The sequence below is a fragment of the Leopardus geoffroyi genome, chromosome D2 (genome assembly GCF_018350155.1).
Source record: "Leopardus geoffroyi isolate Oge1 chromosome D2, O.geoffroyi_Oge1_pat1.0, whole genome shotgun sequence".
NCBI classification, from domain to species: domain Eukaryota; kingdom Metazoa; phylum Chordata; class Mammalia; order Carnivora; family Felidae; genus Leopardus; species Leopardus geoffroyi.
Window position 1 is genome coordinate 13163443 of NC_059334.1, and position 26915 is coordinate 13190357.

At 47.9% G+C, this 26915-nt stretch overlaps 1 protein-coding gene across 4 annotated transcripts in view; it reads left to right on the top strand.

Annotated features, from left to right (window-relative positions):
- GNG4 (G protein subunit gamma 4) overlaps positions 1–26915 on the top strand; it is a 71084-nt gene that overhangs the window by 14602 nt on the left and 29567 nt on the right. For 2 of the 4 annotated variants that reach the window (XM_045437287.1, XM_045437288.1), the window contains exon 2: positions 24359–24455. Coding sequence is in view for 1 of the 4 variants with exons in the window: in XM_045437284.1 (XP_045293240.1) it covers positions 5465–5537; positions 24359–24455 (170 nt within the window). In the remaining 3 variants the exon portion in view is untranslated. Of the gene's footprint in view, positions 1–5323; positions 5602–24358; positions 24456–26915 lie in introns of those variants that run through there. The other 2 variants (XM_045437284.1, XM_045437285.1) reach the window with 2 other exon arrangements.

Consider the following 26915-nt stretch of genomic DNA (forward strand, 5'->3'; position numbering starts at 1 on the left):
AACTACGGGAAATAACCAGTTCTGCATCAACAGGACAAACGATAAATGGGGGAGGGGGTGGGATAAATAACAGTGGAACAGTGTGTCAGTGAACTGCTCCGGAAAACAGTTCACGAGGATAAACATAGTATCCCATCTACAGATACTTTTTTTTTTTTTTTTTTTTGGATGTTTATTTTGAGAAAGAGAGCCCATGAGCGGGAGAGAGGAAGAAAGAGAGGGAGAAAGAATCCCAAGCAGGCTCCACACTGTCAGCACAGAACCCAACTCAGGGCTCAAACACACGAACCAGTAGATCATGACCTAGGCTGAAATCAAGAGTTGGACGCTCAACTGACTGCGCCACCCAGGTGCCCCTACGAATACTTTTAAATAGGAAATAATTCTCCGTATTGCTTATACGTACATATGTATTAAATACTTTTAAATAGGAAATAATTCTCCGTATTGCTTAGAGATACGTACATATGTTTTAAAAAGTCTGAAGATGTGTGGGAATAATAAACTGACTTCAGAAGAGAGATTGCTAGGGAGAGGTACCAGGGCACCTCAGCCCCATATTTTTGTTTTATTTCATAAGCTGGGTGGTAGAGAGACCAGGGTGTGTCATGTGTTATTCTCTCAATTGCGTTATATGTCTGAAATATTCCATAATACAAAGCAATTTGGAAATTCCTCCACTGAATACTGACTTTTTTAAAGGAGTCATTAGTATTAGAACTACTTTGGGTTTTTTTCATGGAATGAAATTAAAGAAAATATAAACAAAAATCTTTATTGTCTTACTGAAATAATTTAACTTACAGGTGATTTTAACTTTATATTTTCCTGTAGAGTTTGGATATTTTATAATGAGCACATAATTAGGGAGGAAGAAAACTAGGTTGATTCCATTTGGAAATAAACATCCTTCAAAAGAATTACTGAGACCTTGGGGCGCCTGGGTGGCTCAGTTGGTTGAGCATCAGACTTCGGCTTGGGTCATGAGCTCATGGTTCGTGGGTTCAAGCCCTACGTCGGGCTCTGTGCTGACAGTTCAGAGCCTGGAACCTGCTTTGGACCCTGTGTCTTCCTCTCTCTCTCTCTCAAAAATAAACATTAAAAAAATTATAATAAAAAAAGGATTACTGAGACCTGGAGTCCTTGCAGGTGAGGAAATTTGACTCTGGATAGGCCATCATCATTTCTGTTCCTGAGGTATTGATTCAGAGAAAGGAGTGATGCTGAGTTGTTTGTTTGTTTTTTGTTTTTTCATTCAATTCAATTCATTAAATATGTACTAAGTGGAAAACTCCCATCTTCCCTGAGGTTATAAAAATGAGCCTAAAAATTCCCTATTCTCAAAAGAGCTGGTAGTCTAGAAAGGAAGAAAATATACAAGCACCGTTGTTTGAATACCAGAGTACAAAGTCTAAGATGTTGAGGACAATAAAAAGTCTAGAAGCATCACAGTGATGGAGGGTGGGGCTCAGCTCCAGGGACCAAGGTGGCAAGCCAGGTCAAGACACTTTTGTTTAAGAGGGCAGTAGCATCTGAATGAGACCCTGAAAACGTGTAAAGCAGCTTTTATCAGGAAGAGTTGGGGTGTGAATAAATAAAATAATGAAAGCAAACGATGACTGTGGAAACATTCCAGGCACCAAAGAGTAAACTCAGGCAGCCAACTCTAGGTTTGGATCAGAATTACAATAAACCTTGGTTTGCAAGTATAATTCATTCCAGAAACATGCTTGTAATCCAAAGCACTTGTATATCAAAGCGAATTTCCCCGTAAGAAATGGAAACTCAGATGATTCATTCCACAGTCCAAAAATATTCACATAAAAATGATGACAATACTGTAACATAATTTAAAATAATAAAGAAAATACAACATATATAGAAAAAGAAATTGGGGCGCCTGGGTGGCTCAGTCGGTTAAGCGGCCGACTTCGGCTCAGGTCACGATCTCGCGGTCCGTGAGTTCGAGCCCCGCGTCGGGCTCTGGGCTGATGGCTCGGAGCCTGGAGCCTGCTTCCGATTCTGTGTCTCCCTCTCTCTGACCCTCCCCCGTTCATGCTCTGTCTCTCTCTGTCTCAAAAATAAATAAACGTTAAAAAAAATTTATAAAAATAAGAAAAAGAAATTAATTCCACTTACCTTTGAAAACTTCCGTGGCTGGTGTGAGGGAGACAAGACGGAGGAGGGTGATTGTGTAGGACAAGTTTCACTATTGCTAACGGAATCATTGCTGTGGATTGGTTCAATGGAATCTTTTTCTTTTCTGTGCGACTTTAATAAGGAAACTATCCAATGACACTTGCTTTTGCCTCCTTTTGAGGATTTTGAGGAAATGTGACATTGCATTGTCGTTAAATTCATTGCTTGCACTGCTACGGCCTTATTTGGGTGGTGCTTTTCTATACAATTTGCACTGTTTCCCACATTTTACACCTCTCCCCAATCTCGTTCGAAGTGAGGGATTCCTCTGCCTTTTCCTCCCCCTCCCCTGCAGACAAGATCTCCTCTGTAACCTCTTGGGGTTGCTTGCGATGCAGATCCGGCAGTGTGTCAGTGGTCAGCTCCAGGCCATGTGTCTCCACCAGCTCCCAAATGTCATCCTCATTCACCTCCAGTCCCATGGTCTTCCCCAAGGACACAATCTCATCGACAACTGGTGGCTCCCGTTCATGAGCAAGCCCCTCTGCGTCATGCCCAAGAGCACAATCAGGCCACAGTTTTCTCCAAGCAGAATTGAGGGTTCTCTTGGTGACCCCATCCCATGCTCTGTTGATGATCTTGAGGCAGTTCACGATGTGGAAATGAGTTTTCCAAAACTCTCAGAGGGAAAGGTTTGTTCCTTCGGTCACCTCGAAGCATCGCTGAAATAATGCTCTGGTGTAAAGCTTTTTAAAGTACAAAATGACCAGCTGGTCCATGGCCTAGAGGATCGGAGTGGTGTTGGGAGGAAGGAACTTGACCTTAGTGAACTCGAGCTCCTCCAGTAAGTCATCCTCAAAGCCTGGAGGATGAGTAGGAGCATTGTCCATGACCGGCAAGGCTTTGAGTGGCAGATTCTTTTCAAAAAGATATTTCTTCACTGCAGGACCCAAGACCTCATTGATCCACTAATCGAACAAGATACAAGTGACCCAAGCCTTGCTGTTGGACCCTCCACATAACGTTTAACTGGCTCTTCTGCACATTGCATTTCTTTTCTTTTTTTTTTTTTTAAATTTTTTTTTTCAACGTGTATTTATTTTTGGGACAGAGAGAGACAGAGCATGAACGGGGGAGGGGCAGAGAGAGAGGGAGACACAGAATCGGAAACAGGCTCCAGGCTCTGAGCCATCAGCCCAGAGCCCGACACGGGGCTCGAACTCACGGACCGCGAGATCGTGACCTGGCTGAAGTCGGACGTTTAACCGACTGTGCCACCCAGGCGCCCCATCTTTTTTTTTTTTTTTTAATGTTTATTTATTTTGGGAAGACAGAGCATGAGAGAGAGAGAGAGAGCACAAGCAGGGGAGGGGCAGAGAGCGAGGGAGACAGAATCCTAAGCAGGCTCCATGCTCTGAGCTGTCAGCAGAGCCCAATGCGGGGCTTGAACTCATGAACTGTGAGATCATGACCTGAGCCGAAGTCAGATGCTAAACTGACTGAGCCACCCATGCACCCCATGCACCTTCATTTCTTGAAGGCTCGTGGATTCTCTGAATGATACACGACCAGGGGCTTGACTTTGAGCTCCTGGCTTGCGTTAGCACGAGAGGGTGAGACAGTCTTTCGTGGGTTCGTGACTGGACATTTCATTCTCTTCTGTAATGTAGGTCCTCTTTGGCATCTTTCTCCCCCCAAAAAATGCCATCTCGTCGCAGTTAAAAACTTGCTCCTTCAGGTAATGCTTGGAAACCATGAGCTTCTGGAACTCGGTGGTGCACACCTCAGCTGCCTTAGCATCTGAACTCACAGCCTCACCATGCCTCACAACAGCATGGATGCCACTTCTCCTCTTAGTTATCAAACCATCTTGCCTTGCAGCCTTTATTTCCTGTTGACGTACCTGGCAGTTTACTTACAAGGTCGGTGTACAAGGCCTTTGCCTTCTCCCAGATAAAGTTCTCGGTCACAGTGTCACCTGCTAGTTGCTTCTCATTTATATAAACCAGAAGCAACTTTTCTACATCTTCCAGAACACGTGGCCGTTGCTTTGATATACTCGTGACTCCTTTGGCTGCACCTAGCCCCCTTCTTTCTTCTTTCTTCTTTAATATTGTGCAAATGGTCAATCCAGACTTCTTATAAAGTCTTGCAATGCTGGCCACTTGCATACCTCATTCGTACTTGTCAATGATTTCCTTCTTAACTTCTCCTGTAATCGTCTTCTTACCTCCTTTCTTTTCAATCCTTTACTGCATGGGGACCATTATATACACTCACATGGATGTTGACTACAGTGCAGTACTAATAAACTCTTGTCATACACTGTATTTCGTGTAACCGGCAATAGTGTGGCAGAGGAAAGGGTCTATATCTGCAGGCAGCCTGACCTAGAATGAAGCAAGCATTCGTAAGCTCACTCTTGTCTGGAAAAGCAAAGGACTGTCCACAGGTGCTTTGAGGTGACAACAAATACATTAGTGCCAGTCGTGGGCACCTTCCAACGTTCTGAAAAATCACTGCTTTCTGCCAAACACCACAGCCTGAGACCGAGCATCCGAGCATGGGAGGTGATTACCCACAATCCCGCAGTGAGAGAGACAGAGAACAACCACTGCCTCAGTTGTGATCACGTGACATTCGGCGTCACGTACTACCCGTATCACAAGACGTCGCTCATTTATCAAGTTACAATTTATTAGAAATGTTTGCTCGTCTTGTGGAACACTCGCAGAACAACTTACTTGCAATCCAAGGTTTTACTGTATTTGATTTTGAATATTATAGGGAGGAAGTTTGGTACCAATTCTTTAAAGCCTCTCATATTTGACGTTTCAGAAGAGTTCACGCACCATTACATTAAATATGGTTTCAGAAATAAAATCAAAACAGCTTGATCTGAGCCTCTGCTTTTTCTTGCCTTATATGAACGTCAGCCTCACCTATTTTACTAATGAACTGCTGTGTGAAAAGTACCAAGCAGGTGTTAAACTTCATCACTTCCTAGTAGAGCAGATGCCATTTCTGCTCAGAGAGGGATTTCATGGCTGTTTCTGGTCCTGCTCAGTTCTGTGCGGGGGGGGGGGGGGGGGGGGGGGGCAGTGGCATAATTAACATGAGGGCACTCTGGCTGCCGTGGGTTCAGTCACAAAGATTCCAAGGAAACAAGCCTTCAAAGAGGCAGCTGGTAATAAATGACTAGTGAGCTACAGAGGAGGCCAGATGAGATGGTGAGAGCAGGCGCCCTTGACCAGGGACTGGCATGAAGCCCCAGAATCAAAGGAGGCTGAGGACTCGGATCACAAAAGTGGAGGGAAGCCGCTGAATGAAGCACACGGGACAGGAAGCTGGGCCTGCAGCAGGGGAGCCGTCATTAACAAGGGCCACCGTCCAGCGCCGTGAGTCAGAGTGAATAGGGCTGGTGTGAATCTCAAGCCACAAACTCTGGTGCGGGGGAGAAAGGTGATTCTTCTGATTTTCCAATAACTTGACTTTGACTGAAGCATGCATCCTTTTGGCTGGCAAGGAACTTTAGTCTCAGTTTTTACCAGGTGTCCCCAGCCTCCCTGGGATTGCCTCGGGGTCTCCCCAGGACTTAGGAAAGGCCAGGGTGTGGGAGAGGTGACCCCTTGGTCCTCGAGGCATCTGTCCACCAGGTGACCAATGAGACACCCACCAACTGGGCATCGGCCCATGAGGCGAGTGCCTCTTGGTGGCCTCGGGTCCTGCCTGGGGGCACAACACTCTCCTCTGGGACCCTCTCTGCTTCAGAGCAGTAGGCGGCCAGTTTGTTTTTGGGTCTTGCCACCCCCCCCCCATGCCCCACCTAAGACTCCCACCCCCAGCCCCAGCCACGCTGGCTGTTGGTGAGGGTTACCCTCTAGCCCTGGGGCAACTCCACTCTTCGCCCTGCTCTGGTGAAGGCATTGCCCTCCTATCTCCTGAATTCTTTCCCACCTCTGAGGCTCAGGCTTTGGAAACAAAAGTCTAAGACTCTTGGGCGTGTCTGTTGTTTAACCTACCACACCGGTCCCTCCATGCGTTGGGAGGTGTAGGTCAACATCTGTAAGTGCGGTACGATCCCTGTGTTTGAGGTTACTTGATTCGGGTTTTCTTTCAGGCTTCACCCTACTCCAGGCGGCCTGGCTTTCCTCCCTGACAGGTTAACACACACGGAAGGCTTGCACTTCCTGACAGAGCCCTGGGGAGAGCAGATGGTCCACATCACAAGCCCCCTGGCCCAGCCTGCTCCCGTTTGCCTCCATCGTACTGATAACTGGCACTTACCGAGGCTCCCCCCCCACCCCCACCCCCGCCCCGCTGTGCCAGGCAGTTTTCTAGACCCCTCACTCACATTATCTCATTTAATCTTCAAAACTGTGCCATGAAGGGAGGTATAATTACACCTCATCCTCAGAGGATTTTGAGGGCGGTGAGACTATTCTGTGTGACACTCTAATGACGGCCATGTGTCATTATACATTTGTGCAAACCCATAGAAGGTATAACGCCAAGAATGAACAACGACAGTGTGAACTGTGGCCTCTGGGTGCTAATCATGTGTCAGTGCAGGTTTATCAGTTGTAACCGATGCACCAGGCTGGTCAGCGGTGCTGGTGGTGGGGACGCTGTGCAGGTGTCGGGGTGGGGGGGGCACAGGAGATCTCAGTACTTTCTGGTCAGTTTTGCTGTGAAATTAAAACTGCTCTGAAAAACCAAGTATTTTTGTTTCAAAGAGGTTGAGAGGGTTGCAAAAGAAGGTTTGGAAGGTGGGAAAGAGAAGTATGGTCCTAAGCAAGAGGAGAGAGACCAGGGAAGGGGCCGCATGCCTGGAGCTGTGTGTAGGTCACAGGATCATCCTGCGAAAGATACTTTCACCAAGATCCCTGAATACCTTTGTCATGCGGGGGCCTCACCTGCCTTCTGGTCGTTCTTTTCTGGGTCCTGCTGGGGGCTCCCTTCCGAGTCAGCTCTTCCCCAGGGTGAGAAGGTCAGCAATGTGTTACAGATTTTCCAAGAGCTGCAATTTACTAACAGTCTTCCTCTGAGGGTCAGGAGCCTGTTTGCAAACAGCAGTCTTGACCAAGTTTCTAGAGGTGAGAGGGAATCGTGATGGAGACAAGGACGACAGAGAAACCTCATTTGATCTGTCTTCCCACGAAAAATCTTACAGGAAGCCAATGAGGTGGGAAATAAATTTGCAAACACACACACACGATGTAAAGTTAAATCCTGATACTTTGGAACAAAATCATGTCATTTCTTAAAAAGACGAATTCTCCAGGAATGTGCCAGTTAGTGGCTTGCTGAAGAATGTTTATAGGAAAATTCATTATTCTTGAATAAGGCTCAGAGCTGAAATAGGACAGCATTTGTCCTTTCCTCAATTAAAAGTCACATGGACAATTCAAATGTGTCATTTTTCTCTGACAGTCAGACGCTTCCCACCTTGTGAAAATAGCTTTTCTGTTGAAATAGTGTCACGAAGATGGGATTTGACATAGTCTGAAGAACCACAGTCTTTCAGACGACTCGCTTGGGACCCATGACCGCTTTCTTCTTTCTGCTTTCTCCCTTTCCGCCTGGAAAAGTCTCTCCTAGGCCACCGTTGTGTTTTGGAAACAGATAACTTGTCTGATTTCACGGGTTCACAGCTGGAGTGGAGTTTTTGCCTCAGGATGAATCATAACTCACGTCTCCTCCATACTTGATTTAGATGAGATTTTATTTATTTATTTTTTTTTAACGTTTTATTTATTTTTGAGACAGAGACAGACAGAGCATGAACAGGGGAGGGTCAGTGAGAGGGAGACACAGGATCCGAAACAGGCTCCAGGCTCTGGGCTGTCAGCACAGAGCCCGACGCGGGACTCGAACTCACGGACCGCGAGATCATGACCTGAGCCGAAGTCGGCCACTTCACCGACTGAGCCACCCAGGCGCCCCTAGATGAGATTTTAGAAGAAGATTAAGACTTTGGGGCTGTTGGGATGGGGGTGAATTTACTTTTCATGTAAGAAGGACATCAACTTTGGGGGTCTGGAGGGCGGAGTATTATGGACTGAGTTGCATCCCCCACCAAATTCAGAACGTTACAGAATATGACCCTATTTGGAGAAGGCCTTAAAAGAGGTAATTAGTGGGGTCATGTGGATGGGCCCTAATCCAATGTGACTGGTGTCCTTATATGAAGAGATTAGGCCATAGGGCGCCTGGATGGCTCAGTCACTTAAGCCTCTGACTCTTGATTTCAGCCCAGGTCATGCTCTCACAGTTTGTGAGTTCGAGCCCCACTTCAGGCTCTGTGCTGACAGTACAGAGCTTGCTTGGGATTCTCTCTCTCTGCCCTTCCCCTGCTCCCACACACACTCTCTCTCTCTCGCTCAAAATAAATTAATAAACTTTAAAGCAAAAACAAGATTAGGACACAGACACACAAAGACAGAGGCCATATGAGGACACAGCAAGAAGATGACCGTCTGTAAGCCAAGGAAAGACACCTCAGAAGAAACCAACCTGCCAGCACGTTGACCTTGGACTTGTGACCCCCTGAACTGTAAGAAAATAAGTTTCTGTTGCATAAGCCCCTTAGTCTGTGGTACTCTCTTATGGCATCCGGGGCAGACTAATACAGCTGGAGAGTGCCGGAAGTGAGGCTGAAGGAGATAGGGAGGGGCCGGCTGTATATGGGGCGTGGGTGAAAGGGTCACACACCCTCTTCCCCTGCTGCATAAGAACCCAGCCTTGCTAACCACCTAGCTCTCTTACCCTGCCTTGCAGCTGTAACAAACAACCACAAAATGAGTGGCTTAAAGCAATCCATTCATCGTACTGCACTTCTAGAAGTCAGAAGTCGGAAAAGGGTCTCGCTGGGCTAAAATTAAGGTGTTGGCAGAATCGCATTTGTTTCTGCTCTGAAGGAAAGCCTGTTTTCTTGCCTTTTCCAGCCTCCAGAGGCTCCATACATTCCTTGAGGCGTGGCCCTCTTCCATCTTTAGGGCTAGCAGTTAGCATCTTAAAATCTCAGACTTTGACACTGACTCTCCCACCTCCTTCTCTCTCTTGTAAGGACCCTTGTGATTGTATTGGGCCCATCCACATAATCCAGGATAACCTCCCTATTTTAATTATTTTTTTTTTAATGTTTATTATTGAGAGACAGAGAGACACAGAGCATGAGCAGGGGAGGGGCAGAGAGAGAGGGAGACACAGAATCTGAAGCAGGCTCCAGGCTCTAAGCTGTCAGCACAGAGCCCGACGCGGGGCTCGAACTCACAAAATGCAAGATCATGACCTGAGCTGAAGTCGTTCGCTCAACCAACTGAGCCACCCAGGCACCCCCTCCCTATTTTAAAGTCAACTGATTAGAGGCACCTGAGTGGCTCAGTTGGTTACGTCTCTGACTTCAGCTCAGGTCACGATCTCTCGGTTTGTGGGTTCGAGCCCCGCATCAGGCTCTGTGTTGACAGCTCGGAGCCTGGAGCCTGCTTCGGATTCCGTGTCTCCCTCTCTCTCTGCCCCTCCCCCATTCACACTCTGTCTCTCAAAAATAAATAAATGTTAATTTTTTTTAAGTCAACTGATTAGCAACCTTAATTCCATCTGCTATCTTAATTCCTCCTTGTCATGTTACATAGTGTATACACAGGTTCTGGGAATCAGGACATGAGCCTCTTTGGAAAGCCACTCTTCTGGCTTACTCCAGAAGCCAGATAAGACAGCATAGGCCAACTGTATTGTCAGGCAGCATCGTTCGTGGTAAAAACGTGCCCTGATTGGTAAATTACTTATGGACCGGGAGCTTCCAACGCCTCATGTGGACACGATACTTTGGGCTTTCCCAAGTGCTTGGTGACTTCTGTAAGTGGCATGTCCCTGCGGGGACCCGGAAGCTCTTTTGAAGAGATGCTGCTTCTGCGGGCAGGGCTCTGTGGCACCAAGGAGGACCCTGCCCCTCCACTGGAGATCTCATCCCCGAACGCTGTATAAACTGCCGTGAGAACTTCTGAAAGACTCCTCGTGCATGTGCCGATACTGTTGCTTCTGTCCTAGCTTTCGGAATAGATTGGTCTGTGTTGTGTTACAGTCACGTGAGTCTGAAAGTGTGGTCGGTCGTCAGCATCGTACTGGGCTAAAGTGGTTGGCTTTCCTCTTACGACCAATGAGGAGCTATAGTCGCCTTCCTTGGCCACCAACACAGAGTACCACAGAGCAGGTGGCTCACACAGCAGGAATTTATGTTCTCACGGTTCTGGAGGCTGAATTCCAAGACCAACGTGCTGGCAGGGTTGGTTTAATTTTGCTGTGAAGAACATTATTGGTATTTTTTGTTTGAACCTTGCATGAAGTCTGAGGCATAGATGAGAGCGATAGAGCAGTGCAAACTCCCTGACTGGGGCGGTCATATTGTGGTTATGGGAGAGAATGTCCTTGTTTTTCAGAAATGCATAATATTTTTTTTTAAGTTTCTTTATAAATTTTGAGAGACCGAGAGCATGAGGCGGGGGGGAAGGGCAGACAGAGAGGGAGAGAGAGAATCCCAAGCAGGCTCAAGTCCCAGGTTAGCAGAACTTGAACTGAGGAAGCATGGGATCGTTGATCTGAGTCGAAATCAAGAGTCAGATGCTTCAGCGACTGAGCCCCCCAGGTGCCCCAAGAAACACATAGGATTGAGGAGTAATAGGGAGTCAGCTGGCAACTCCCACTCAGGTGGTTCAGAGAAAAAAAATTCTCTGTGCTACACTTGCAACCTTTCTGTACACTTGAGATTGTTACAAAATGTTTAAAGTTTGACATTAAGGCCACTCTTCAAAAGTAAGTGATGCCAACAAGCACATGAAAAGATGCTCGGCATCGTAGCCCATAGGCAAATGCAAATGAAAACCACAATGAGGTCCCACCTCATGCCTACTGGGATGATTATAATCCCCCCAAAATGGAAAGTAACAAATGTTGGTGAGGATGTGGAAAAATTGGAACCCTCCTACATTGCCGGTCGGAATGTAAAATGGTCCAACACAGGTACTCCGACAAATATAGGCATATGCCTGTTCAAAGCAGAAGTAAGCACAATAGTCAAAAGGTAGGGAGAGCTCAACTGTCCATCAAACAAAGTAAGGGCAAAAAATTGTGGTATATCCATACAGTGGAATATTACTCAGCCACAGAAAGGAACAAAGTACTGATACATGCTGCACCCTGGATATAACCTCAAAACATTACATAGTTCAGACACAGAGGGGCACACCGTGAATTATTCCATTTACACGAAATGTCCAAATAGAAAAATCCATAGAGACAGAGAGCAGGTTGGCTGTTGCCAGGGGCTGTGGGGAGAGCCACTTAATGAGTATGGAGTTTTATTCTGGAGTGATGGAAATGCACCGAAACTACACGGAGGTGGTGTTGTGCAACATTGTGAATGTACTGAATGTTCACTTTGAAATAGTTACTTATGCCAGGTGAATCTCACCTCCATAGAAATTCACTTCGAAATCCCAGCATTTCCCTGTAAATGGTGTCTTAAAAAATGGTTAGAGATAAAATGCAGTTGCCAGCAGCTGGAGTCTTTAGAAATAGTGTTTCCTGGAACCGGTCCCAGAGGTTGGAACTGCCTCATCTTCATTGGGTAGCTTGGCCTGTCGCCAAGGCTACTGCTTCCTAACAGGACACAGGCTGTGGCATTTGAAGCCCATGTTAGAGTGAACCACCAGAGTGAGGCGAGAGGGCTGTGCTAGAAACCCTCCCAGAGAGGGAGGCAGTGCATCCAGGCTCACGATAGCCACTGGTTTTACTCGGATACTGGAAGCTTCGCCTGCACCCTAGAAAGATGGCTAAAATACCAAGGGGCGGAAAGGGTCTGGCTGGGAGAGGCCAACAGACAAATCGGCATGAGCTGCTTCTCTCCCATCAAAGAGCATGACCCACTGAATGTGTGCTGGCGTTTTTGATGGCATCGTGTGGGAGGTACAGCATACAGCTGACCCTTGAACTACACGATTTGAACTGTGAGGGTCCACTTCTATGTGGATTCTTTTCGACAGGTACAGTACAGTACTGTAAATGTATTTTCCTTATGATTTCCTTAATAACATTTCCTCTTCTCTAGCTTACTTTACTGTAAGGATACAGGGTATAATGCATATGAGATGCAAAATAAGGGCTAATCGACTGTTTATGTTACTGTTAAGGCTTCCGGTCAACAGTAGGCTATTAGTAGTGAAGTTTGGGGGGAGTCAGAAGTCGTATGCAGATTTTTGGTTGCACGGAGGGTTGGCGCCCCTACCTCCCACGTTGTTCAAGGCTCAAACACATAAAGTTCAGATCGTTCCCAGAGCCAGCTGCCTGTATGGCTACCTCTGTTTCTCCAAGAGCAAGCTCCACGTTCTACCCAATGGCCATGGCCAACAGCCTCGTTTAAGACTGAGCTCTCTGTACCAACTACATAATAGCTGGGGCCCTTCGTGACCCAGAAGCTCTGCTGTCACTTCTCCATTCTGCAAAATTTCACTTTATGGAGCCTCAGACACAGTCCTAGCAATTTTGTGGCCTTTGGTCCATGATGCGTAACTTATTGGGTTTTTTGGTATGTTTCGCTTTTTACGTTTTCTTGGCCACAGGGGAGGGGGCCTCCTCCCTGTCCCTTGAGGTATTCAGTTTCTTCCACCACTGCAGCCTCCCCTGGGGGTCCAGGGGGCCGCTGGGCACATGGGGTGGGGTGTGTTCCCATGATCACAGACGGGCCCTGGGTAGTTCTGGGCATGGCCTTGTGATGACAGTGGAGTGTTTGGTGAAGGGGCTGAGGAGGGGGTAGAATTACAGCGAGCCCCCCAATGGCAAAGGACGCAACCAGCACCAGCTCCTTGGCCCAGGCATCTTCGGGGAAGGTGGTGCATCTCCTGGCCGTCTTGGCCTGTCAGCCACAGCCAGTAATTTGTGGGTTCTTTTCAGTATTAAATCTTCTACAATTCTGAAAACACAGACTGAAGATCAAAGAAACAGAGCAGAGATGAGCATAGGGGTCTCCTTCCTGTGCCCAGCCCTGCCACGCTGGTTGGAGCCAAGGCTCTCACCTGGCCCTGCCTTCTGACTCCTGCCCCCTCTTCCTCTGAGCAGACTCAGGTGGCCCTACAGCCACGAGCGGACTTCTGGCTCGTAAGCGGACGACGAGCCAGACTTCTCGTGGTCCAGCCAGCCATGGAAAGTCGAGCCAGACTTTCCATGAGCGGACTTCTGGTCGCCCTACAGGCACGACCGACAACTCTCCGTCCATCTTCAGCTCAAGCTCCCTTCTAAGCTGCATCCCCGTCAGTCCACCTGTCTGCCGGGCATGGTCTCTTCGGTGTCCTAAAGTCGCTCCAAGTGCAGCCTGCCCCACGTGAGCTCACTGCACACCCCTGAGAACCCCCCCACTTTCTCTTTTTGAGCCTGGTGAGTTTCCCCGAAAGTCGGCCAGCCACCTTCCTTCCCCACCTTCCCCAGCGTTCAGATCCCGATGTCGTCCTCTCCGCACTTCCATCCCGGTACTAGCTCTCCGTCACCCACCCCCCCCACCCCCCGTCATCTCCCTGCCAGAGCTTCAGGTGCACAGAGCGGGTCTCTCGTCTAGACTCGTGGAGCTTCCAAAGTGGTCTGCTTGTGTGTCTCATTCACCTCTTGCACATTCTCCACACTAGGTTGAGGTGATCTTTCTAAAATGTAAAAGCCGCTCATTACCTCTCTGCTTCAATATCCTTCACTTGATTCTAACTGCCTGCTTGATTCAGGTCTCACCTCCTTAGAGTGGCATTTGAGACCCTCCGTGATCTGACCCTGGGCTCCAGGAATAAAGAAGCATGCAGCTTTTAGAGCATGGCAGGCTTGTTTACACCTTGCCTGCCCGTACACATGCTGTTCCCTCTGCCTAGTGGCCTCCTATTCGCCTTCCCAGGTTCAGGGTGAGTATGAAGCCCTCCCACTCTTCTTACCACCCTGTCCACCCCAAGAAGAATCCATCCTCTCCTTTTGGGCCCCACTCCCCTTCACAGATTCTGTGGTGGCTCCTTGGATCTATGATTGCATATGCTGCTGTTAGTTTGTCTCCCACACTAAATAGAGGGCAACAGCCATGTTTGAGTCACCCCCTCATTTCTTTTTTTTTTTTTTTTTTTTCAACGTTTATTTATTTTTGGGACAGAGAGAGACAGAGCATGAACGGGGGAGGGGCAGAGAAAGAGGGAGACACAGAATCGGAAACAGGCTCCAGGCTCTGAGCCATCAGCCCAGAGCCTGACGCGGGGCTTGAACTCACGGGCCGCGAGATCATGACCTGGCTGAAGTCGGACGCTTAACCGACTGCGCCACCCAGGCGCCCCAACCCCCCGTCATTTCTTGAGTGTTGTGCCTGACATAGTAAAGGCTGAATAAATGAATAATGGGGGATTGATTTGAGGTTCTCACTAGTTAGCTGCTTCCTGACTTTGGGGAAATAACTGGCTAGACCTCAGTCGTGTCATTTGTGAAGTAAGGGAATTGTAGGTTGTTACTTTTGTTCTACAGACTGCTTCTCAGTCCGTGTTCCCGTCACCCCAAGATGAGTTTCTTTCACACATCCATGAAACAGCATGCCATTCTCAGAGAAGTGTTTCCTTATGGGTCTTACAAAGAACAAAACATAATGACTCTTTGTAAAAATGATCATAAACCTACGGCCCCAGTCTTGGGTTCGTGCTGATACTGGGTTGAGTTCCCCTCCCCATTCCTCCCCACCTGGAACGTCACAGTGTGATATTATCTGGAAATAGGAGATGTAATTGGTGAAGATGAGGTCAATACTGTATTAGGGAAGGCCTTATATCCAGGGTATGGTTGGTGCCCTTGTAAGAAAAGCGGGGGACACAGAAACTTGGAGAATTGGGGGCCGTGTAGATGCGAGCAGAGATTGGAGTGATGTGTTTATAAGCAAGGAATGCCAAGGATCACTGGGGGGGCCCAGACCAGGAAAAAGAGAGGAAAGATCCTCCCCTGAAGCCTTCAAAGAGAACGTGGCTCCACGTGGTCTTAATGGTCTTAACATGGGCTTCATTTCAAACTTCTAGCCTCCAGAACCATGGGAATAAATGACACCAGGTTTCAAGCCACCGAGTTTGTGATTTGTTATGATGGTCCTAGGACACCAGCACACTGGCCCAGCCACATCACCTCTCAACTGCCTCTCCCTCCTTGGTGCAGTGATCTCCCCACCAGTAGAGTCGCCATGAGACAAATGAAGAGTATCTCATTCTATATTGTAAGATACCACACACAGGACATGAGTCTTTGGGCATGGTCAAGGGCATGGTCCAGTTCGAGTAATGAGTTTGTAATCCGGCAGGCAGTAAAAGAATTAACTTCATACTCTATGAAGTCTGGTGGAAAAGCAACAGCTCTTGGCCCTTTTAATGCTTGTTCCTGTCAAATAAGATTTTGGGACTCTATCTGCAAAGCCAAAGAAATGATTGGAGGATGGCTGGGGAGGCCACGTAGATGAGAGAGCGGGAAGTATTAAGGGTCACACGGAGGACGGACGTGGTTTCTCTTTCTCTTGTTTATTCTGCACTGACTTGTCAAATGCCCTTAAACATAGCAGCTGGTCTGCCAACCTTTTCTAATTTTCTTGACCTTAATCAGGGCCAGATAAGGAGGGCAGTCACGTGGTGACTGGTGACCAGCAGGTTCCAGCCTCCTTCAGACTCTTGAGTGCTCTCCTAAGAATCTCTTGCCCCTTGGGTCCATTACAGTACGTGCCAGGCTAAAGCCTCCTTAACTCTGTGCTTGTTTGGCATCGGTGTGATGAGATGTTATCAGATCAGGCAGATGCTGTCAGGGAATCAAGATGTAAATTGAGTAATTGAGACCCAGATTGTAAAATGCCCCAAGCTCCACCGTCACCGTATCTACTTTGCAGAGTGCAAGTTCAAGCAGGGGTGGGGCTGGCCATGGCCTTGTTCCCTACCGAGGGGACCGAGGGGACCATGCTCCCACTGAAGACGGGTGTGACAGCACCTGATTCTCTGCTCAGGGCCCTGGATATCCAGCTCTGTCCTGGAATGGCCGTGGGAAGAAGCAAAATTTCCCTTGAGAGGCTCAAATACCACTTTATGCTTCTGTGTGGTACTCTGCCCTTTGCTACTACAGTGGTTATGACCTTTCAGGTGAAAGATCTCTCTCCCTTTTACATCCCTTGTTTTGAAGCTGATGTGACCTCCGTTATTGGGGGGACACTCCAACATGTTGACTCAGTATATAAAATCGTTGTGGCAATCCAAAACCGATTTATCTTAAAGCTAGGGAAGAGGGATCTTAACTAAATGATTTTGTGAACGCTGGGAGAACCTCTCCTCAGCTTCCATGCCCAAAGCAGTGCCACCTGGCATCTAACAGGATTGTAGGGTGAAAACAGCAGCATCCTTACATTTCTATTTGTAGCCCCCCTAACCCGTGGGGACTGGACCCAAGAGCAAATCTGCATGACAGGTACCACACAGTACTGGAAACAGTGACTCAAGGCCAAGGTGTGGCTATCAAGGTGTGGCTATCAAGGTGTGGCTATCAAGGCCAACGTGTGGCTATCAAGGTGTGGCTATCAAGGCCAAGGTGTGGCTATCAAGGCCAAGGTGTGGCTCGTGATCCAGGGCTGTGTGTTGGGCTCTGTCTCCAGTGAACTATTTCCTGGGGACGTGTGGGACCTGGCAGGCCCACGCCACCAGTCTATGCCCAGAAAGTGAACGTGGCTTCCCAAGGTGGAATCTTTGCTGTAATTTATGCCTCACATTTGGTTTTCCAAGTAGAATTTCTTAAATTACTACTTTTGTGTCAAGATTTGAAAGTATTTTCAAATTTTTCTCATGAACGGGCAGTGAATTTTGTCAAATGCTTTTTCTGCATCTGTTAAGATCATCCTCTGATTTTTATCCTTCCTTTTGGTAATGTGGTGCATCATGCTGATTTGCAAATATTGAACCATCCTTGCATCCCTGGAATAAATCACACTTGATCATGGTGAATGATCGTTTTAATTTATTGTTGAATTCAGTTTTCCAATATTTTGTCAAGGATATTGGCATCTGTTCATCAGGGATATTGGTTTATAATTCTTTTTTTTGTAGTGTCTTTGTCTGGTTTTGATATTAGGTTAATGCTAGCCTCATAGAATGAATCTGGAGGTTTTCTTTCCTCTTCTATTTTTTGAAATTTTTAAAAAAATATTTTGAGGAGGGGCGCCTAGGTGGCTCAGTCGGTGAAGCGGCCGACTTCGGCTCAGGTCATGATCTCATGATCCGTGAGTTCGAGCCCCGCGTCGGGCTCTGTGCTGACAGCTCGGAGCCCGGAGCCTGTTTCGGATTCTGTGTCTCCCTCTCTCTCTGCCCCTCCCCTGTTCATGCTCTGTCTCTCTCTGTCTCAAAAGTAAATAAACATTAAATAAATAAATAAATAAATAAATAAATAAATAAATAAATAAATAAAATATTTTGAGGGGGATAAGTCTTAACTCTTCTTTGAATGTTCAGCAGAATTCATCTGTGAAGCCATCGGTCCTTCAGTTTTGTTAGGAGTGTTGATTTGATTACCGATTCAATTTCATTACTAGTAATTGGTCTGTTCAGATTTTCTCTTTCTTCCTGATTCGGTCCTGGAAGATTATATGTTTCTAAGAACTTATCCATTTCTTCCAGATTGTCCAGTTTGTTTGGACAACTATTTGTCCAATTATACGGTTGTTTGTATAATTTTTTGTAATAGTCTCTTAAAATCCTCTGTATTTCTGTGATGCTAGTTGTAACTTCTCCTTCTGATTTTATTTATCAGAGTCCTCTCTTTGTTTTCTTGATGAATCTGGCTAAGGTTTTATCAATTGTGTTTATCTTTTCAAATAACCAACTCTTATTTTCATTGACCGTTTTTATTGGTTTTTGTTTGTTTTAAACTTTTTTTTTTTTTTAGAGAGAGAGAGTGCAAGTGGGAGAGAGGGGCAGAGAAAGACAGAGAGAGAGAGAGAGAGAGAGAGAGAGAGAGAGAGAGAATCTCAAGCAGGCTCCATGCTCAGCGAAGGGCCTGATATGGGGCTCGATCCCATGACCCTGGGATTATGACCTGAGCCAAAATCAAGAGTAGGGTGCTCAACCAACTGAGCCACCATGGTGCCCCATTTATTTGTTTGTTTGTTTGTTTGTTTTAGCCTCTTTTTCATCTGTTTCTTCTCTGATCTTTATTTCCTTTCTTCCTACTACCTTGAGCTTTGGGGATTTTTTCCCTAGTTCCTTGAGGTATAAGTTAGATTGTTTATTTCAGATTTTTCTTGGCTTTTTTTGAGGAGGGCCTATACCTCTAAAACCTCCTCTTTGGACAGCTTCTCTGCATCCCAAAGGTTGGGGAATGTTGTGTTTTCATTTTCATTTGTCTCAAAGTATCTTTTTAATTTCCTCCTTGATTTCTCCATTGACTCATTGGTTGTTTAGTAGCATATTGTTCAGCCTCCACATGTTTGTGTTTTTCCAGGTTTCTTTTCTCATGATGAAACCGGTCATTTCAGTTTCATAGCATTGTGGGCAGAAAAGATGCTTCAGATGATTTCAATCTTCTTAAATTTTTCTTTGAGACTTGTTTTGTGGCCTAACGTAATCTATCCTGGAGAATGGTCCGTGTGCACTGGAAAAGAATGTGTATTCTGCTTTTGGGGAATGGAACATTCCATATGTACCTGTTAAGTTCATATGGTCTAATGTGTCATTCAAAGCCACTGGTCTATATTGATTTGCTGTCTGGATGATCTAGCCATTGATTTAAGTGGATGTTAAAGACCCCTACTTTTATTGTATTACTGTCAGTTTCTCCCTTTATGTCTGTTAATATTTGCTTTATGTACTTAGGTGCTTCTGTGTTGGGTGCATAAACATTTACAATTATTATATCCTCTTGTTGGGTTGATCCCTTTATTGTTACCTAATGTCCTTCTTTGTCTCTTTTTACAGTATTTTTTTTTTTTAGTTTTAATTTTATTTATTAATTTTGAGAGGAGAGAGAGGAAGAGGAGGAGGGACAAAAAGAGAGGGTGAGAGAATCCCAAGAAGGCCTCATACTGTCAGCACGGAGCCCAGTGTGGGGCTCGAACCCACAAACATGAGATCATGACCGGAGCCGAGATCAAGAATCAGACACTTAACCACATATGTGCACACCCTTACAGTCTTTGTTTTGAAGTCTATTTTGTTTGCCATAAGTATTGTTACTCCAGCTTTTTTTCATTTCCGATGCATGAAATATCTTTTTATATACCTTCACTTTCAGTCTGCATGTGTCTTTAGATACGAAGTGAGTCTCTTGTAGGCAGCATATAGATGAGACTTGGGTTTTTTATCATTCAGTCACTCTCTTTCTTTTGATTGGAGCGTTCGTTCCATTTAAAGTAGTTGTTGATTGCTATGTTTTTATTGCCATTTTGTTCATTATTTCGGGTTGCTTTTGTAGTTCTTCTCTGTTCCTTTCTTCTTCTCTTGCTCTCTTCCCTTGTGATGTGATGACTTTCTTTAGTCTTTGGCTAAGATTCCTTTCTCTTTATTTTTTGTAGATCTATTATAGGTTTGTGGCTTTTGGTTACCATGAGGTTCATATAAAACACCATATGGAGATATAGCAGTCTGTTTTAAGTTGATAGCTGCTTAAGTTTGTACACATTCTAAGAGCACTACATTTTTACTCCCTCTCCATGTTTTATATATTTGATATCATATTTTACATCTTTTTTATTTTTTATTTTTTCCTTGATAATTTTTTTTTACTTCTAGTTATGGCCTTTTCTGCTTAAACAAGTCATTTTAACACTTCTTATAAGACCAATTTAATGGTGATAAACTCTTTTAACTTTTGTTTATATGGGAAACTCTTTATCTCTCCTGCAGTTCTGAATGATAACCTTGCCAGGTAGAATATTTTTGGTTGCACATTTTTTTCCTTTAGCACTTTGAAGATATCATGCCTGCAAAGTTCCTGCTGGAAAATCAGCTGATAGCCGTATGAGATTTCCCTCGTATATAACTGTTGTCTTTCCTCTTGCTGTCATTTAGGCTGAAGGAGGGCAAGAAGAATGCCACCTGCCAGCACTTCCATTCCCAGAGAAAGTTCCTAAAGAACCCTGGCCCTGTGGCACATGCCCTAAAATTAATTAATAAATCTCCGCAGGGCGCCTGAATGGCTTGGTCAGTTAAGCATCTGACTCTTGATTTCGGCTTAGGTCATGATCCCAGGGTCGTGGGATCGAGCTCCACATCAGGCTCCATGCTGAGAGTGGAGCCTGCTTGGGATTCTGTCTCTTTCTCCTTCTGTCCCTCTCCCCTGTGCGCGTTCTCTCTCTCTCTCAAATAAACAACAACAACGATGATAATAATAATAATAATAATAATAATAATAATAATAATAAACCTCCTTCACACATTACCCAGGTACTTTTCAAAGTTCTGGTTCTCAGAGCATGAGAGATTTAACAGTAGAGGCTCGGTTTCCTGTAGCATGTCAGCTCCCAGAGTTAAGCCCTGCTGATTTTCAAGGCCGGGGGTATTGGGGGCTTGTCTTCTTGGAGGTGCAGATCCCCAGGGCAGGGGGGTGCCCGGTATGGATCTTGAGCTCCTCACCCCCCAGGGAGGACTTCATGCCTTTGATATCCCTCCTGATGTCTTTAGCTGTGGAAGGTCTGTTCTATCAGTCTTTAGGTCATCCTCAGAGAGGGTTGTTCTATATGTAGTTACAGCCTTGGTGTGTGCATGGGAGGAGGTAAGCTCAGAATCGTCCTGCTCCCCTCAGAATCAGCCACAATTATATTATTATGAGAAAAGGAGGGAATGGCTTCAGCCCCACATACACCTATCACACTATGACCATTACCTATTTACTTTCTCCCGCTTAGACACTGAGCTCTGTGGGGCCAGCAAGTCTCATTCCTCCTTATGGCTTCAGAATCTCCCATAGAAACCAACATAGATCTTCAGGTCAGGTCAGGTTCTTTGGCTATACACCCCCTAAGAATTGCATGCCTCCGTGTATGAGAATGAATTCATCAGTACAATTTTTTGAACAATGCATGATACGCCCCACCGGACTGTAAGCCTTGTGAGAACAGAGGCTATGATTTTTGCTCCTCAAGACCCAGCACCACGCCATCAGCAAAGATGCGTGACTTTAGGTCATTACACTTCACAACTGGGAGCTGAATTAGCTCCGTTTTAAGAATCGAAACCACAGCAGTCATGGAGAATCAGCATCATTGCTGTGAAGCCTGAGCCTGTTCTTTTCACATATACACGAGTCACGGTCATATGAACGTGGACAGTGGGCCTGTCCTGGGATGGTGCTGGGCACACAGACATTAGTAAAACCACCCTCTGCCCTTGAGGGCCTCCCAGCCAGCTGATGGCCATGCGGTAGAACTGTCTAGGCCTCCACAATGAGACCACCACAGCATTTTGTCTACAGATAAATATGTTTTTCCTATTTAAGGTGGGGGGGGAAGCCATGAGAACATCATGGCAGCATATTTAGTGCCATTAAAAAGCAGTGTTTTTCAGTGACAGATCAAGCAGACCAGTCAGGAGCCAATTCCTGTCAGCACCAATAATTTGTCTCGCTTTGAGAAGCAGTAGTGATACTGGGAGGTGTCTACAGCTCCTTCCTGGGGCCCAGGGCAACTTGGTGGGATGACATCTGAAGAAAGCCCCAAGCATTGGATACAAAATGCTATGCAGGTGGCAAGTGGACACGGAGAAATTGATCATCTTTCCTCGATACACAGTCTCGCAAAGAACTACCAGAGGCAACAAAATCATCTGTAAGAGCAGCCCAAAAGGCTGGATGGGACCGTGAATAATAACGGGAGGGTCAGGAGAAGAGTGACTCTAGCATCCCCCACCTACGGACGCCTGTGTCTTCAGTAAAGTCTCTTCACCTTGGGCTCAGACTCCCTGCATAAAGTGGCACTGCCCCCACCCCCGCCACCCCAGCCCTGGCACAGAACATCTCCAGCTCTATTTTGCACATGAATCGCTCCGGTGAAAATGCGGCTGTAATTCCAAAGGTCTGGGTGGGCCCTGAGATTGTGGGTCTGTCCCCTTCCCGGACCCACCTGGCTCTGTCCATGAGAGTCTGAGATCTGCGTGCATCACATGACAGGAGTAGGACAAGCACCAGCTTAGATGCAGACTAGCGCTGTGTCTTTTCAGATGCGGCTTGCACCCCGGAGTTACCTCGAAAGTCAGTGTGGCTTAGTGGTCTGGGGTGTGACCGCGGCATCTCATCTTTTAAGGCGCCAGGTGATTGACATGCACAGCAAAGCCTCGGAACCAATGGACTTGGGCAGTGGTTTGGGGACTTGAGGTGTCGGAATCCCCTGGAGAGCCCAGAAAGAGCACCGGGGCCCAGGGTCATGGGAGTGGAACAGAGCCGGGCCTCGGCGGTACTGAGTTCCCGGGTGCTTCTGATTCTGCCAGTGCAGGGACCGCCGAGAGAGGCAGACCTACCCACGGTGGGCTGGAGAACAGCAGGTGCACGGAGAATGGCGCGCAGGTGCGCTGCCGTTATCCGTCCCTTCAGCCCCCTGGGCAGCCAGGGCCAGTGCAGCCAGCTGGCTCACTGGGTCCCTTCACCCCCCGTGTGTGATGACAAAGCGTGAGATGCATTGTTCGTTCCAAACAAAAACAAAACCCGGGTGTTCCTGAATCAGTCCTTTGGGGAATGGCGGGTTTCGGGCAACAGGTTTCTTCACCGCAGGACTCCTCAGAGTCTTTATGTGCCAGTGTGCAGCACGGCCCTCCAAAGGCACGAGTGAAATAATGGCCATTTCTCAAACGTCTGTGGCCAGGGAACCCTTTTTCATGGAACCAGTCCAGAGAATTTGCTGCACAGGGGAGGGAGCCTGGGTGGCTCAGTCTGTTAAGCGTCCGACGTTGGCTCTGGTCATGATCTTTTGGATCCTCTGTCCCCATCTCTCCCTCCCCCCAGTCTCTCTCTTGCTCTCTCTCTTTCTCAAAAATAAACACTAAAAAAAAATCGAGGCGTTGGGGCGCCTGGGTGGCTCAGCCCAGGGGTTTCCTGTCTGTCCAGAAGGTGGGCAGGGAGGACCCCTGGAGCCCAGCTTTAAAGTCACTTGCCTAGGGGCGCATGGATGGCTCAGTCAGTTCAGCGCCCAACTCTTGATTTCAGCTCAGTCATGATCTCATGGTTCGTGAGTTCAAGCCCCACGTGGGGCTCTGTGCTGATGATGCAGAGCCTGTTTGGGATTCTCTCTCTCTCTGCCCCTTCCCGGCTCACTCCCCCCCTTTCAAAATAAATAAACTTAAAAAAAATTGCAAAGCCACTTACCTAGGGAGCAGGCTTGACACTCTGACCCTGCAGGACAGCAGGCCTCCTCTCTAGGGCTTTGTCTGTCTGTCTGTCTCCCTTTGGAAGATGGTGGGGGTGAGGGGAACACCGTGGGAACTGATCCACCCTCAGCCCTGGACTGGGGAAAATGCACTGGGCACGACTTCACCCATCCTTCCCCCAAGTCCAGCCCATTCCTGGCCGGCCTTTATTTTGCTGCAGGTTCACGGGGATCCCCGGGACGTGGATGCTGTAGGGTGGGGTGGTCACAAAACCCCTGGGGGACGAGCCCGTTGTCCCAGGGAAGGGAGGCAACAAGCCAGGCATCTCTCCACAGAGAGTCCCTGGCATTGAAGAGACTTTTAAAGCCACCTGATTGAGTCATCTCTGCTGTGCTAGATGTCTTTTGGTTGGAACCAGGTTATTCTAATATGCGTAGGGATAATGTTAATGGGAAGAGGCACTATAATTGGTTTTTTTCTTTGCTGTAATTTTCTCTGTCTTCACATTTTCCTCCAATTGGCCTAGCTCTTTATAATAAGAAAAGGCATCTAAACTGTTTCCGTTGGGCAGAGGTTGGCTAGAAGCGGGTCGACGCGTGGGGCTGGGGGTGACCGGCAGGCCGGGAAGGGAGAGCCGGGCCAGCCCGTGGCCCCCAGGTGTTCCCGCTCCGCTGTGTGCGACCGGGGCTTCCCTTCCTGCCCGTAGCTCACCGTCTCCCGTGTGATCTGATAAGGAGACTCCGCGGGCTGCAGAGACAGCGGCAAAGCAGGAGCAGAGGGCCCTGGGGGCCGGGCGGTTGGGGGACAGCCGGCTTCTGCCACACCTGTCGACCCATCTCTGGTTGCGTCCCCAGGTGAGCCTCAAAGCAGGAGCCGCGCATCAGCCTCTCCTCCGACAACTGTCAGCCTCTGCTGCCACCTGCCCAGGCCTGTCACTGCGCCTCTCAGCAGGTAAGGAAATGGTGTGTCGTGTCCAGGAGCGGGTTCCCTCTGGAGAGCGGGTGTCTTTGCCTGCAGTGTGCGTGTGGGCCTGGGTGAGGCTGGGCTGTCAGGATCTCCGTGTGTGGCCCGGTCCTCACACATCACTTTCTCCCAGCAGCTGTCACCATCCTGTCCCCCTGCCCCCTTCCGTAGCAGATGTAGGGCCCTTATGAAGCCACCCCCTCACGTCCTCCCCCATGTGAGTGGATGGGCCCCCTGTTGGGGGAGAAGGGAGGATCACTGGATGACGAGATGACCACGGAAGAGGCCCCACGGCCATCTCAGTCCTAAGTTAGGCAAAGTTCAGGATCACTCGAGGGGTGAGTCTGTGCTGGGAGAGTAGGAGAGACCAGGTGGCAAGAGGGAAACCCTGTTCCTGCCCCAGATGCCACACTAGGCCCCGGAGAGGGGACAAGCTGGGAGCCACACTAGGGAGATGCTTCCTCCCACTTTCACTAGGAGTTCCACACAATTAGGTTATCGAACCTTCCTGAATAGGTTTCCTCATTTGAGAAGGGAGGGGATCGGACCTGGACCTCTATGTTCCAGTGTTAACATTGAGCAATTCAAATGTTACTTGCTACTCAAGATGTGGTCCGCGGATCAGCCGCAGCTGAAAGCTTGTTAGAAATGCAGATTCTTGGGGGCGCCTGGGCGGCTCAGTCTGTTGAGCATCTGACTCTTGATTTGGGCTCAGGTCATGATCCCATTGAGCATGAAGCCTGCTTGGGAGTCTCTCTCTCTCCCTCTGGCCCTCCCCCACTCACGCTTTCTTTCTCTCTCTCTAAAAAAAAAAGAAATGCAGACTATTGGACCGTACCCCAACTCACTCCATCAAAATCTGTGTTTTATCAAGCTCCCCAGGGATTCATACATCCATTAAATTTTTATAAGATTATTTATTTCGAGTGAGAATGTGTGTGCCCATGAGTCTAGGAGGGGCAGAGAGAGAGAGAGAGAGAGAGAGAGAGAGAATCCCAAGCAGACTCCATGCTGTCAGCACAGAACCCAACGCGGGGCTCAAACTCACAAACTGTGAGATCATGACCTGATGCTAAATCAAGAGTCAGATGCTTAACGGGCTGAGCCACCCAGGCCCCTCTTAAATTTGTTAAAGGGCTGATTCAGAGAGTCCCGAAGGTGCATGGAACACCTCACAAGATGATTTGGTGGACGCCGAGGAGCGACGGAGCAGCAGCTTTAAAGCCAGCCATGGTTCTCCCCCTGTGGCCCATGCCCAGAATCCCCTCGGGAGGTTGTGAAATACAGCTGTCTAGACCGGGGGTCGGTCACAGTCCAGGTCCTGGGTACGTGTGCTGGGAGAAAGCTTACCGGCCACTCGGAGAGAGAGCACGAACAGACATGAAAGAGTACGGGTCACTGATGGCAATAAGAGCAACGTCCTCTAAGGGGGTCCGACAGGGCCAGGGGGCAGCAGGGCAGAGGAGGTGAAGTGGAGCAGGCTTGTCATCCTGTGTCCCAGGAAGAGTGCCTTCTGCCCTTATTTTCTGCATCTCCACTCTTAGTTGTGGAGGGGGGCCCTGTTACGGGCAGCTGTAGTTATTCCTCCTCTTCTTTCTTGAGCGGGAGCGGAAACTGGGGAGAGCAAGGGATCTCCATTTCGTTGTTGGCTATTTGTTTTCATGTGTTGAAAAAGACTATTTGTATATGCTGAGGAGAGGGCACCCAGAGACACCAACGTTACAGGAGAAAGAGGGCGAGTGACAGGGCAGACCCTGAGGAGAGACGGGCCCACCACACGTGCAGTGTCAGCCTTGGATGAGGCCGGGCTTCCAGCCACAAGTGCCAGATGACCCAGGAGACTCCTGCGAGTCTCCTGACTTTGCCCTGGGTCCGTCCCCAGTGGCCAGTATGGCAAGACCCGGTCAAGGCAGCGAGAGAGGGGGTATCTCCTCTCATGCCTCCACAAGGGAAGTGAACACGGGGTAACCGGGAATGGGAGTGAGATGGCGGGCAGCTTTGAGGACCCACTGAGGCTGACTGTGTGTGATGGCACCAGTCCCAGCACATGGGGGGCTTCCACGGAAGCACCTTGCAGCCCCTTAGTGTGAGTGGAGTGGGGAGGGTGTTGGATTGACATGATGGGAAAGACAAAGGAAAGATGACAAGTCTTGGGAGAGAGGGACCATGAGTTGGGTTGTCCACTAGGCTGACTGTGGCTCTGGGTGACACTAGGGAAGGCTGTCACCGAGGAGGCAGCCATGGAAGGACATAGCACTTTGAGGCTGAGAGGGAGGAAAAGGGTGAGCAAGGAAGGCTCAGAGGTTGTGGTGAGAAGGTGACACTGGGGCTGTGGACAGACATGGTCTGGAGGGGACACAGGAGAGGCCACCAAGGAGGTGGAGGACGAGGCGGGGTTAAGAGCCCATGTGTCTCAGGTTCTGGAGCCCCCACCCCACCAGCCTGTTT